Here is a 13,032-nt window from a genome sequence, read left to right as displayed (position 1 = left end):
GTAAAGTTTCCCATCACACTCTGGGTCAGTCTCTGGACAACTAGCATCACCTGGAACAAGCTTGTTTCCTCCCATCTTTTCATTTCCTAATAATATAAAGTTAAAGTTATAGCACTTCCAAATATATCTGTAATGATGTTCTCATGTGTTGAGATGATGTTCTCTAATAAAGTATCTGGGATCTGAGTCTGCACTGTGAAATATACAAATTCCACAAACTTATTGATAAAAATTGATCCAATGTGTTTTTTTCTCATTTGAAGAGACCAATAGCAGCACAACAATACAATGTGCATTGCCTGTAATGAATGGCATGACTAAGATAGCTAAAAGAAAGCTCAGTCTTGACCGAAGGACCCCAAGAAAAACAGCAAGGCTCACAAAATCTGAACCCCCATACTCTTCTGAAGATGACCAGAGAGTGAGATCATTAAAGAGGAAAATCACTGACGATGGAGAGGGGCCATCAAGCCACAAGAGGAGTACTGGATTTGAAATGAGTCAGGACTGTGTGGAGTCTGCCTCTTCCTCAGTGGACACTGTCAGAGGTACGCTCATCATGTCAAATTACTGTTGGGGGGTTCTATCATCAGAAGTACAACATAAGTAGTTTAAAGGCCTACTTCACCGGTGGGAATATGAAGGTGTATTGAATTCTGAGATCCTATGTAGTATAAATGTGCAAAAAAAATTGAAATTGGTTCATCCTAGCCTGAGAAAAGGCAGAAAGAGTGTTTTTTTTAACCCTATATTAATCTTACTGTGACATCACAGTAAGATAAATATAGGGTTAAAAAAAACTTACTTTGTAAATATTACTGTGATTTCTCCTACTGTGACATCACAGTAATATTTACAAAGTAATTTTTTTTTAACCCTATATTTATCTTACTGTGATGTCACAGTAAGATTAATATAGGGTTAAAAAAACACTCTTTCTGCCTTTTCTCAGGCTAGGATGAACCAATTAAATTTTTTTTTGCACATTTATACTACATAGGATCTCAGAATTCAATACACCTTCATATTCCCACCGGTGAAGTAGGCCTTTAAGTATATACCTACAGTCATGCCCGAAATTATTCATACCTGGTACATTTTGACTTAAAGTTACTTTTATTCAACCAGCATGTTTATTCTTGATTGTAAATGACACAGGCTTCTCCCAAAAGACAATAAGACGATGTACAAGAGTCATCATTGTGGGAGAAAAAAAAATCAGCTTTTATTTACATTTGAACAACAAGTGGCATGTCCAAAATGATTCATACCCTTCTCAATAATCAATAGATAAAGCCCTTATTGGCTATTACAGCTATCAAACGCTTCCTATACTTGCTAACCAGCTTTTTGCATGTCTCCAGTGGTATTTTTTGCCCATTCATTTTTCAGGCAGGACTGTATACACCTTACAGTGATTGTCCAAATTCTTGACTGTCGACAACCTGACATGTCTCTCGTATTTTTCTAATCTTCAGAGGGTGACATGAGCAAGAGAGGCATTAAGAGAAAGGCCTCTGCTGATGTAGAAGGGCCAAGCAGGAAAAAGAGCCTTGACCCGAGGGAGAGCAATCAGGATCTTTCAGTAGACGCCCAAAGAGGTGAGTAAACAGTGATTAAAGGAGGTTTAGGCGTTATGTTATATGTGTTATAGTGTATATGAGAATTTATATTTAAGCTGTAGCAATAAAGGGATTAATATTAGATACATGATCACATGTTTTTGAGGTTTTTTACAACTCTAGTGAAATAAACATGTGTGTTCACTGTTTAGCCCGTTTTAACGCCAAATACAAACAGCTGAATCAGCTCGGACAGGGAGGCTGTGGATCTGTGTTTGCCGGATCCCGCAAATCAGATGGTTTACAAGTAAGTGTCACACACACACACACACACACACACACACACACACACACACACACACACACACACACACACACACACACTGCTAAGGAAGTGCTAACCAAAGTCCTGTTTGTGTCCTGTAGGTTGCCATCAAACACATACCAAAAGCCAAAGTATTGTGCACACAAACCGTGAGTGAGCAACACCAACAACTGCTGTATTCATCACTGTACTCCCTCACTGAATGCATCATGGTAGATTCATGGTCATCTATGAACACATAGGGGGTGGAGCTTATCTCCCTAATCTGTTCACTCTGTCTGTTGTGATGTTTCAGGAAGCGAATGGGAACCAGCTCTCGGTGGAAGTGGCCATTATGTTAAAGCTGGCTGAAACAAGTGGACCATTGGGGACGTCAGCCTCCATATCCCTACTGGACTGGTATGATCTGGAACAGGAGCTGATCCTAGTGCTGGAGAGACCAATCCCTGCCCAAGACCTCTATGACTACATCGAGGTCAACGGAGGATCCCTATCAGAAGATGAGGCCAAGGTAAGTTACTGGAGTATGAGGGTAATATTGTAGCATATGTCTTTAGCACATGTAACTGCAGATTTTGAATGTGTACGCTAAAGTCACAAATGTGTAACAGTAGATTTGAAGTCGTAAATAATTATTTTGCATGTGTACTCTAAAGTCACAAATGTGTAACAGTAAATTTGAAGTCGTAAATATTTTTTCTACCATTGTGGACACAAAATAGGGGCTACGAGTTCACAAATCGTTGTTACGGGTGCACAAATCCTATCCTGTGCATCACAACTTCAAGGAGTCATGCGCTTGACACTTTTGCTACAATCATTGCAGCACAGTTGGTGCAAAACACATTTGCACACCCGTGTTTCATAATCTGAGAACATGCCCCCAATTTGTGCATTCGTAAACCCAAATGTGAACTAAGGCATCAGAAGTTGCACGTGTGAAAAATGTCCTCACAAATAAAATTATATCGATCGCTATGTTGATTCAGCATTTTAATGAGCGAGCACAAATCCATCGATACAACTGCACAAATCTGTTCCTACAAGTCTCAACTGTGGGTTTTCTCTGCTCGAATCTGCTCCTGCAAGTCTCAGCTGTGGGTTTTCTAGCAGGTAGTTTTGCACCACGTCTAGCTGGTATACTTGGTGCAAAAGTATTTCGTACCCGTAGAGCAGAGTTGTATCCGTAGAAACAGAGCGTTGGTGGGCGGGACAACATTGTCGCATCATCCAATGAAAGCGCCGGTTGGGACCCGTGACGTCAGCATTTAAACAGACTGAGGGAAAGCCTGTTTCCGTCGTCTCTTTTCACCAGAATGTAGGAAATGAGCGACAAAAACTACCAAAACAATTACCATAACAGAGAGAGGAAAGCCCGTGTGTGGGAGTAGATTGGGACGACACTTGGTGGACACTTTATTATTATTTTATTCTCCTATGGATCGTTGTGGGCAGGTTGAGGTCTTACCAAAAATTATTTCCTCTGTATTCACTGAATTAATAAGGGAATTGAATAAGAGGGAACTACAGCGGAGCCTGATGCCAGTAGTGAAAGTCATAAACAAGTTAACTTTAGCAGATATAAGGGCCAGCGTCTATACGCAGGCTGTGAGCTCTATCACGTCAGTTAACGTCTGCTGTGTGATTGGCACTGGTGTAACTGTTTAGACTTGCTGTTTTTCTCTTTAAAACCTTTACATTTTAATAAAAGTATTAAACATAATACTGTTATTAAACAGAGAATGAATTTCCATCATATTTTGTTTGGATTAGGAGTTTATTGTCCCGCAGCCGCTGTCAAGGCTCCTGGCTGTTAAAACACACCACAGGCAGGGGGCGAGGAGGACGTTGCAGGCATTGAGGACCAAAGTAAATAAAGTACATATCTTGCTGCCGAGTATTCAGCATGTATCTAAATCCAGAAATATGCATATAAATCATACACTTGGTCTTTTAAATGTAGTAAGCTTAATCAATTTAAACGTGTGAATAGTAAAGTGATTAAGTAGCCTACTCTACTAGGCAATAGAAAAGTAAAGAGGACACATTAAAGCTGCAGTTGAGAGTTTTTTTACTATAATATTTGGCAAAACTGTCATAATAGCCATTCAGCTATATGTAGGTGAAGTGGTCTGAAAATATTTTTTTATCACTTTGCTACCCCCTGCCTCTGTGTGCTGCCCCCCAAAATTGCCACCGCTCATGTTAATTTTGACCAATCAGAGCGAGGTCAGATTCTCCGTTCTTATTGGCTGTGGGACCTTGGCAACGACGTTGATGCGTCAGTTGCGTGAGCGTTCACGACCCTAGCAGTCTGACACTAGCCTACTGTTTGGTACTAGGCTACTACGGCGGACAGCGAGTAGCAATGTCTTCACAAACGAACCCTCAATTTACCATTCCCAGGATACTAACAACTAACACCGCTAAGACAGCAAAAAAACGAGGAAAGACGAATGTTGAAAAGTTAACTGCTGAAAGGGAGACGGAGAGAGCTTGAAAAAAGTACACCGGCCATGTCTTCTTGCCCTATCACATCAATTGTCAGGGGGAAAAACAACACTTGGGGGTTGATCTACGAAACGTTTGCGCGTATTAAAATGTGTGCAAACAGGATTTCAACCGCAAAAAAAAAACTTTGAAACGGATTTACTAACGCTCGCTCACTGAGGTCTGCCTGACACAGTAGTCACGCAGGATGGGCAGTTGCCATTCGGGACGTACTGAATGAAGAGTAATGGACTCCACTTATATAGCGCTTCTCCATGATTTTTCACAGACCCTGCAACCCAGTGGACGACCGGCCTACCCGCTTCGCCACAGCCGCCTATCTCACCGATTCTCTCCCATATTGCGTTTATTAGTTACTATATTACTATAAATATTAATTGGCTGTAGCTCAACAGTGCGTGTTTTCCTCTTCCTACACCTCTAACTCCATGGCATTACATTTCTCTTTGCGTTTGCTGTCACTCTGCTCTCCGTCCAAACACAGAAACCAGTAACACATGCTAAACCCTCATTTAGATCTACTTCCTCTATCATGTTTGAACCCGTTGTCATTTGTGCATTTAATCTTAGTTGATCACACGCAGAACGGCCCTTTTTTAGAATGCTCATGCAGTTTAGCACTCTTTATTTTGGATGTTAGTAGATCAACCCCTTGGAGCGTAAACAAAAAAATAATACTTCAGATTGCATTAACGCCGGTCAGATGATTCACCTGGGCGGACAGCTGCAGAGATTAAGATGAGAGTGTTTCTGTTGGTGCACAAGTTTTTTTGAAACACGCGTCGGGGACACTTGCTGTCTATACAGCAGTTACATAAATGGGGAAAGAATACACAATCAAAACACACCCAGAGACCCCCCACTTTATTTCTCATTTGTTGAAAAAAGCTACAAAAAAGTACAAAAAAATCTCCTCCTCCGACTTTTTAATAATAATAATAATAATAAATTTTATTTATAATGCACTTTATATTCAAGAATCTCAAAGTGCTTAAAAAGGGGGAACCTCAAAGAAAGTTTAGCTAAATGCTCTTTTAAAGAGATGTGTTTTGAGGTTCCGTTTAAAAAGAGCTGTAGTCTGTGGGGCCCTCAGGTGGTCAGGGAGGGCGTTCCATAGTCTAGGGGCAGCAGCAGAAAAGGCCCGATCACCCATGGTGCACAGCTTTGTATGTCAGGTTTGGAGGGTGTGAGTGGATCCTGAACGGAGTGTACGTGAGGTTGTCGGGGGGGTGAGGAGTTCCTGAAGGTAAAGGGGGGCATGTCCGTGAAGGCACTGGTGGGTGAGGAGGAAGACCTTGTACTCAATTCTGAGTGAGACAGGGAGCCAGTGCAGTGATTTCAGGATGGGGGTGATGTGGTCGTGCTTGCGCACCCTCATCAGGATCCTGGCAGCACTGTTTTGAATGTACTGGAGCCTCTGGATGCTCTTGCCAGGGATCCCGATGAGGAGTGCATTGCAGTAGTCCAACCTGGAGGAGACAAAGGCATGGACGAGCTTCTCTGCATCTGCCAGGGTGAGTGTTTGACGGAGTTTGGCGATGTTCCTGAGGTGGTAGAATGCTGTCTTACAGAGGTGTTTGATGTGGGTGTCAAAATTTAGTTGAGGGTCCATTGTAACACCAAGGTTGGTGACAGATGTGGAAAGGGGGATGTTTTGGCCAGAGAAGGTGATATTGGTGATGGTGGGGGAGCGGAGCTGATGTGGCGTGCCAACAAGGATGGCTTCTGTTTTGGAGCTGTTTAGTTGTAGGAAGTTGAGCTTCATCCACACCTCTATCTCCTCCAGGCAGGTGGTCAGTGTGGATGTTGGCAGAGGGGCAGAAGAAGTGGGGGTTGTCCTGATGTAGAGCTGTGTGTCATCGGCATAGCAGTGGTATGATAACCCATGCCTGCTAATGACACTGCCCAGGGGGAGCATGTAAAGTGAGAAAAGGGTGGGGCCCAACACCGAGCCCTGGGGGACACCGCAGGTGACGTTGTTGGTGTGAGATTTTGCTTTGCCCAGGGCGACGTGCTCAGTTCTGTCAGTGAGGTACGAGGTGAACCAGTTTTGTACGTTTCCTGATAGTCCAATGGTGTATTGCAAGCGGTGGAGGAGAATATTGTGGTCAACCGTATCAAAAGCAGCTGTTAAGTCCAGGAGGATGAGGAGAGATGGGGAGCCGGTGTCTGCTGCCATCAGGAGGTCATTTGTGACCCTTACCAAGGCTGTTTCTGTACTGTGGCCATGGCGGAAACCAGACTGGAATTTTTCAAACAGGTGATGTTGTATGAGGTGATCCTGAAGTTGTGCTGCAACTGTTTTTTCCAGAACTTTTGATAGAAATGGGAGATTTGAGATGGGCCTGTAGTTGGAGAGGACTTCTGGATCAAGGGTAGGTTTTTTTAATGTTGGTCTGATAACAGCAGTTTTTAACGCAGATGGGATATGGCCGGCCAGGAGGGAGTGGTTTATAATTTTGGTGATGAGCGGAGAGACGGCAGAGATGTTGGCCTTCAGCAGAGCTGTAGGGAAGGGGTCTAGTGCACAGGTGGATGGCTTCATTTTCCTGATGACGTCCTCCACCTCTTCCTGTGTGATGCTGGAGAAGGAGCAAAGGGTCTGGACAGAGTCAATCGGTGGGGCAGGATAGCAGTGGTGGAGAGTATTGAGCGGATGTTATTCACTTTTTGTTTAAAAAAGTTGATATGCATGTTGCACCTCTCCTCAGTGGCCTCGGATTGGGATGGTGAAGGGGGTTTAAGAAGGTGATTGATTGTTGAAAAGAGTTGTTTGGAGTTACCCGGGCTATTGTTGATGATTGTGGAATAGAACCTGGACCGTGCATTCTTCAGGGCATCAGCATATGCCCTCCTGTGTTCCCTGTATGCCTGTTTGTAGACAGTCAGACCGGAGGCCTTGAGGCGCCGCTCAAGGACACGCCCAGCCGCCTTCATTGTACGTAGCTCACTGGTGTACCAGGGTGCGGAGCGCGAGAAGGAGACTGACCTCGATGTTAAGGGGGCGTGGAGATCCAGGAGACTGCTCAGGGACTGGTTGTATAAGTCCACTGAGTCAGCAACAGAGAGGGAGTCAGTTGAGCCAGAGGAGAGATGTTGAAGATCCAAGGCCAGTGCGTCCATGTTGATATTTTTCACATTCCTGAAGTGGATCTGCCGCTTTGGTTTGGTGTGGGGGGAAAGAAAAGGGAGCTCCATAGACACGACTCTGTGATCCGAGACGCCGAGATCATAAACCTGTAGGTTGCTGATGGGGGCGGAGTTAGAGATGACCAAGTCAAGTGTGTGTCCTCTGGAGTGTGTGGGGACAACAACGTGTTGTTGCAGGTTGAGGGAGTCTAGCAGCTGAAGAAAATCAGCAGCGGGCTGGCATGAGGGGTTGTCAACATGAATATTTAAATCACCCAGGATGATGGTATTGGCAGAGGTAGTACAGAGTGTTGTGAGGAGATCAGATATTTCCGGGATGAAAGCAGAGTTGGGTTTAGGGGGCCTATATATGAGGAGAACAGTCATGGGATGGGGGGGCTTACATGTGAATGCAAGACACTCACAGGAGGAAGTTGTAGGCAGCGGCATGAGGGACAACTCCAGGTCCTGTTTGTGGATGACAGCTAGGCCACCACCGCGACCAGTTCTGCGGGCTGCCTCCAAGTAGCAGTAGCCTGGGGGACAGGCTTCATTTAGGGCAGAGTAAACCTCTGGCTGGTGCCAGGTTTCTGTTAGGCACATGAAGTCAAGTCCTTTTTCCCTTATATGTTCTTCAATCAAGCTGGATTTATTATTAATGGATTGAGTGTTGAAAAGTTCAAATTTGACCAGTGACTGTGGGGTTATTCTCTGTACAGGTCGCAGAGCCTTAAAATCCACTCCGCGCAGGTTAGAATCCACTCCATGTAATCTATCCAGCCGGGAGTGCGGGGATCTCGCGATGTTGTGTCCTTTGCCCTCAGCCGTCTCAGCGGACCAGACGGATGGAATGAAGCCGGCAGGCTGACCATAAATAAAGTTTCTCCCTGAGCCTCTGTGGATATATCGAGGTTTACGCAATAGTCCTAGCTGCTTAATGGTGGAAATACAGGGTGGGATGGAGCGGTTGTTGTACTTCAGCAGCTGTGAGGCGAAGTAGGTCAACATCGAACCAGCCAGAGTGATGTTAGCCTGTTAGCAGCTAGGTACGGACCCGAAGCAGCTGGAGAAGAGCCGGGAGGCAGTGCAGAAAAATCCACGAGACAGTAGAGACAGCTTTGCAGGTTGACCGGGGCATATTCCTCACCAGGATCACCGAAAAAAACGCCAGCAGTAACCAGGAAAATGTCACATGGGCTACTTGTTTTTAGCCGTTGCTAGGGACGCCAAAATAGCAAGTGAGCTACACGGCTCCTCCACAACAAAACCGGAGCAACCAAAGACAGTCCACAAGCTTGCTCCTCGTTGCTGATGCAGTTCGTAGGGAACCAAGAAGAGATCAAAGGCCCACAAAAAATCACTTTTTAAAATAAAATTGGCCAAAATTGGCCCAAAAATTGCTTGGAGAAGCGGCGAACAGACAGCGCCAGCGTCCTCTCCAGCTGATGTTTAACAGCCCTTTCTATCCATCCTGATCCTGGTGCCAAGCCTGTTGTGAACTTATGTGTTTGTGTGTTTTGGACCTTTTTGCACTGCATTTACCTAACCCCTCATCTCTCTTTCTGTGTCCCTCTCAGATTATACTGAAACAGCTGGTTGATGCAGTAAAAGAGCTGGAGAACAACAGTATCTTTCACCGTGACATCAAAGTGGAAAATATTCTGATTGAGACTGGCTCCGATGTCCCACACATACGCCTTATAGACTTTGGACTGAGCTGCTTTGTAAACAGAGACTCGTCTTATCGCGTCTTCTATGGTAAGACATCCTGCTCTTGCTCTTCTTCATTTTGTTTAACAATCTGTGATTTCTCCTCATCCTCACCACCTTATTACCTGGCTTGTGTATTCTAGGGACCACTGATCACATCCCCCCAGAATGGTACAGCAGTTCTTTCTACAGTGCCGGCCCCACTACAGTGTGGCAGCTTGGTGTGGTCCTGTATGAATCACTCCACAAAGAAATGTTTGAGACCAAGAGGTTCCTCCGCAAGAAACTGAAAATCAGCACGGAGCTGTCACAAAGTAAGACAGAGGGGGGGGAAAAACTTGTACTCAAACCTGTCTGCAGACACAAATCCTTTTATAATTGTAATATTGTGAAGCTTTTTTGAAACAGAATTCATGAGTGGTTAAAATAGTGTTGCTTTTAATAATGACTAAATTATTTTTCTAGTCTTTAAAAAAGATGGAAACAAGAAGTGCCTTGAGACTTTCTGATTTACTTAAGGTATATATTGACTAATTTTGTAAATTTGCCCACTTACAAAGAAATGAGCGGTCTATCATTTTCAAGCTAGGTTTATTTTAACAGTGATAGACAGAATATCAAAAAGAAAATCCAGAAAATCACATTAAAAAAAACATATAAATTATTTTTAATTTCATTGAGTGAAATAAGTATTTGATCCCCTACCAACCATAAAGAATTCTGGCTCCCACAGATTAGTCCTCGTGCTTTAAAAAAGTATTCCTAATCTCAACTAGTTTCCTGTATAAAACACACCTGTCTCAAGTTGTTACCTGTATAAAAGACACCTGTCCACAGAGTCAAAAAAATCAAACTCCAACATCTCCATCATGGGCAAGACCAAAGAGCTGTCTAAGGACATCAGGGACAAGATCGTAGACCTGCACAAGGCCGGAATGGGCTACAAGACTGTTGGCGAGAAGCTGGGTGAGAAGGAGACAACTGTTTTTTTTTTTCGAAAATGAAAGAAACACAAAATGACCATCAATCTCCCTCAGTCTGGGGCTCTATGCAAGATCTCACCTCGTGGGGTATCAATGATCATGAGAAAGGTGAGGGATCAGCCCAGATCTACACGGGAGGAGCCTGTTTATGATCCCAAAGCAGCTAGGACCACAGTCACCAAGAAAACCATTGGTAACACACTATGCCGTAATGGATTGAAATTCTGTAGTGCCCGTAAGGTCCCCCTGCTCAAGAAGGGACATGTGCAGAACCGTCTGAAGTTTGCCAATGAGCACCTGAACGACTCAGAGAATGCTTGGGAGAAGGTGATGTGGTCAGATTAGAACAAAATCAAGTTCTTTAGTAGCATAGTGACTCGCCATGCTTGGAGGAAGAGGAATTCTGACTATGACCCCAAAAAACACCATCCCCAAAGTCAAACATGGAGGTTGAAGCATTATGCTTTGGGGGTGTTTCTCTGCTAAGGGGACAGGTGGACTTCACTGCATCAAAGGAAATATGGATGGGGCCATTTACCATGAAATACTAGGTGACAACCTCTTTCTCTCAGCCAGGTCCGTAAAAATGGGTCATGGATGGGTCTTCCAGCACATCAATGACCCTAAAATACAGCAAAGGCAACAAGGGAGTGGCTCAAGAAGAAGCACACAAAGGTCATGGAGTGGCCTAGCCAGTCTCCGGACCTTAATCCAATAGATCTATGGAGGGAACTGAAGCTCAAGTGACAGCCTTGAAACCTTAAAGATTAGGAGAGGATCTGCAAAGAGGAGTGGTCCAAATATCCTCCTGAGATGTGTGCAAACCTGGTCATCAACTACAAGACATGTCTGACCTCTGTACTTGCCAACAAGGGTTTCTCCACCAAGTACTAAGCAATGTTTTGTTAGAGGATCAAATACTTATTTCACTCAATGAAATGCAAAAATAATTTATATCTTTTTTTATGTGATTTTCTTTTTGATATTCTGTCTGTAAAATAAACCTAGCATTAAAATTATAGACCGTTCATTTCATTGTAAGTGGGCAAACTTACAAAATCAGTGAGGGATCAAATACTTATTTCCTCCACTGTATATGTATTTTTTGTCAAAGTTACAGCTTACCATGAATTATAAAATGTAAAATGTCATGGCAATGTCTGTTGTAATTGAAAACTTTGAAAAAATAAACTTCAAAGTTCCTGGTAGTTTTGGTGCAAATGCGGCTTAAGTGAGTGAAACCCATTGTTCTATGTGCTCTGTATAATACGTGTATTTAATGTAATGCTACATTTTGGTATTTTTGTATCTCTTTTTATTGCCGCCATTACTGTACCCCCTGGCGGCTGTTGTAATGCCAACTGTCAATAAAATGTTTAAATAAAACATTCTCATTCTTCACTGTAACCATGACTTATATGTCTTTTATTTCGTTTAACCCAGATCTCTGTGATTTCTTGAGAATGTGTTTGAGCATCGCCCCGGAGGAGCGCCCCACGCTGGAGCAGCTGCAGCTTCACCCATGGCTCAGATAAACCCACACCAACACCCACCTTTACCCTACTGTCATACAAGTGTCTAACAATAATGCTTCTCTCTCAATGAAAGGAAGGGGAGATGCAAAGACCTGAAGCTAAGCATTTAATAAGACTATTTGGATTTAACACACCAGACTTGCCACACTCAATATTATTTAAATTGAAATTGGGTCTGGAGTTAGTGTTGTAATTTCCGAGTTTGAAGAGGCGTGATCAACGGACATATATCAAAATGCCTCCGTATGCAATTGGATAGAGCTTTAACCGATCAGACCAATGATCGGACTTCGCTTCACTGTCGTGATCATGTTAAGCCCGCCTCTAGTGCGCCTAGGGATATTGCCTGTTTTTGATTAGTGCCACAATCTTCAGGAGGAAGTAAACTGTGCCAAACAGTGGTTGGGTCCATACTAGTCTGAAGCAGGCCCCCAGGAACAGTGCCTACTTCCGCAAACCAGCACTGCTCAGCGGCCAAGCTAGTGGAGCGGCTAAGTGCTTATTTTTGGCAGAATCGTTCAGTTTATGATACAAGCGTGAAAATTGGCATGAGCAATCTCCATGGGTCACTTGACAAGAAAATTGTCCGAGCCATTTGAAATTTCAAGATGGCGGCCATTTTTCAAGATGGCCGTCACCTTAGTGGAGCAGTTCAGTGATATAATGGTTTATTTGGTGATACAAGCATAAAAAATGACATGAACAGTCTCTGTGGGTCACTTGACAATAAGTCACCCACAGGCTACTTGAAATTTCAAGATGGCGGCCATTTTTCAAGATGGCCGTCACCTTAGTGGAGCAGTTCAGTGATATAATGGTTTATTTGGTGATACAAGCATACAAAATGACATGAACAGTCTCTGTGGGTCACTTGACAATAAGTCACCCACAGGCTACTTGAAATTTCAAGATGGCGGCCATTTTTCAAGATGGCCACCACCTTAGTGGAGCACTTTGGCTTAAGAAATAATTTAGTTGGTGACACAAGCATGCAAATTGGTATGAGCAGTCTCTAAGGGTTACTTGACAAGAAAACACTCCCAGCCACTTGAAATTTCTATTTTCAAGATGGCCTCCCCCTGGATCCTCAAAAGATCAATTTTCCGATATGAATGTATTGGGATTTTTCATTAAGGACGATTTGGTGTCATTTTATTTTATATGTTTTAGATTATGCTAAAGACAACTTTTAACGCATCAAAATACAGTTGTGTGTTGATTTGTTTTATCATAGATATATTAGACAAGAGTGAATATCTGCACTACCAGGGCACACT

At 43.4% G+C, this 13,032-nt stretch overlaps 1 protein-coding gene across 1 annotated transcript; it reads left to right on the top strand.

The window, feature by feature from the left end:
- Positions 1-496: 496 nt before the first annotated feature.
- On the top strand, positions 497-11,755 carry LOC307265325 (serine/threonine-protein kinase pim-2-like; the record flags this gene model as incomplete). Its single annotated transcript, XM_080047021.1, has 8 exons — positions 497-548; positions 1,479-1,601; positions 1,775-1,869; positions 1,989-2,036; positions 2,183-2,398; positions 9,105-9,285; positions 9,381-9,551; positions 11,664-11,755. The coding sequence occupies 8 exons, from the start codon at positions 497-499 to the stop codon at positions 11,753-11,755; spliced, it is 978 nt and encodes a 325-aa protein (XP_079903147.1).
- Positions 11,756-13,032: the final 1,277 nt, after the last annotated feature.

The sequence above is a fragment of the Ammodytes marinus genome, assembly GCF_949987685.1.
Source record: "Ammodytes marinus genome assembly, chromosome: 18".
NCBI classification, from domain to species: domain Eukaryota; kingdom Metazoa; phylum Chordata; class Actinopteri; order Uranoscopiformes; family Ammodytidae; genus Ammodytes; species Ammodytes marinus.
This window is presented reverse-complemented; position numbering and strand designations above follow the sequence as displayed.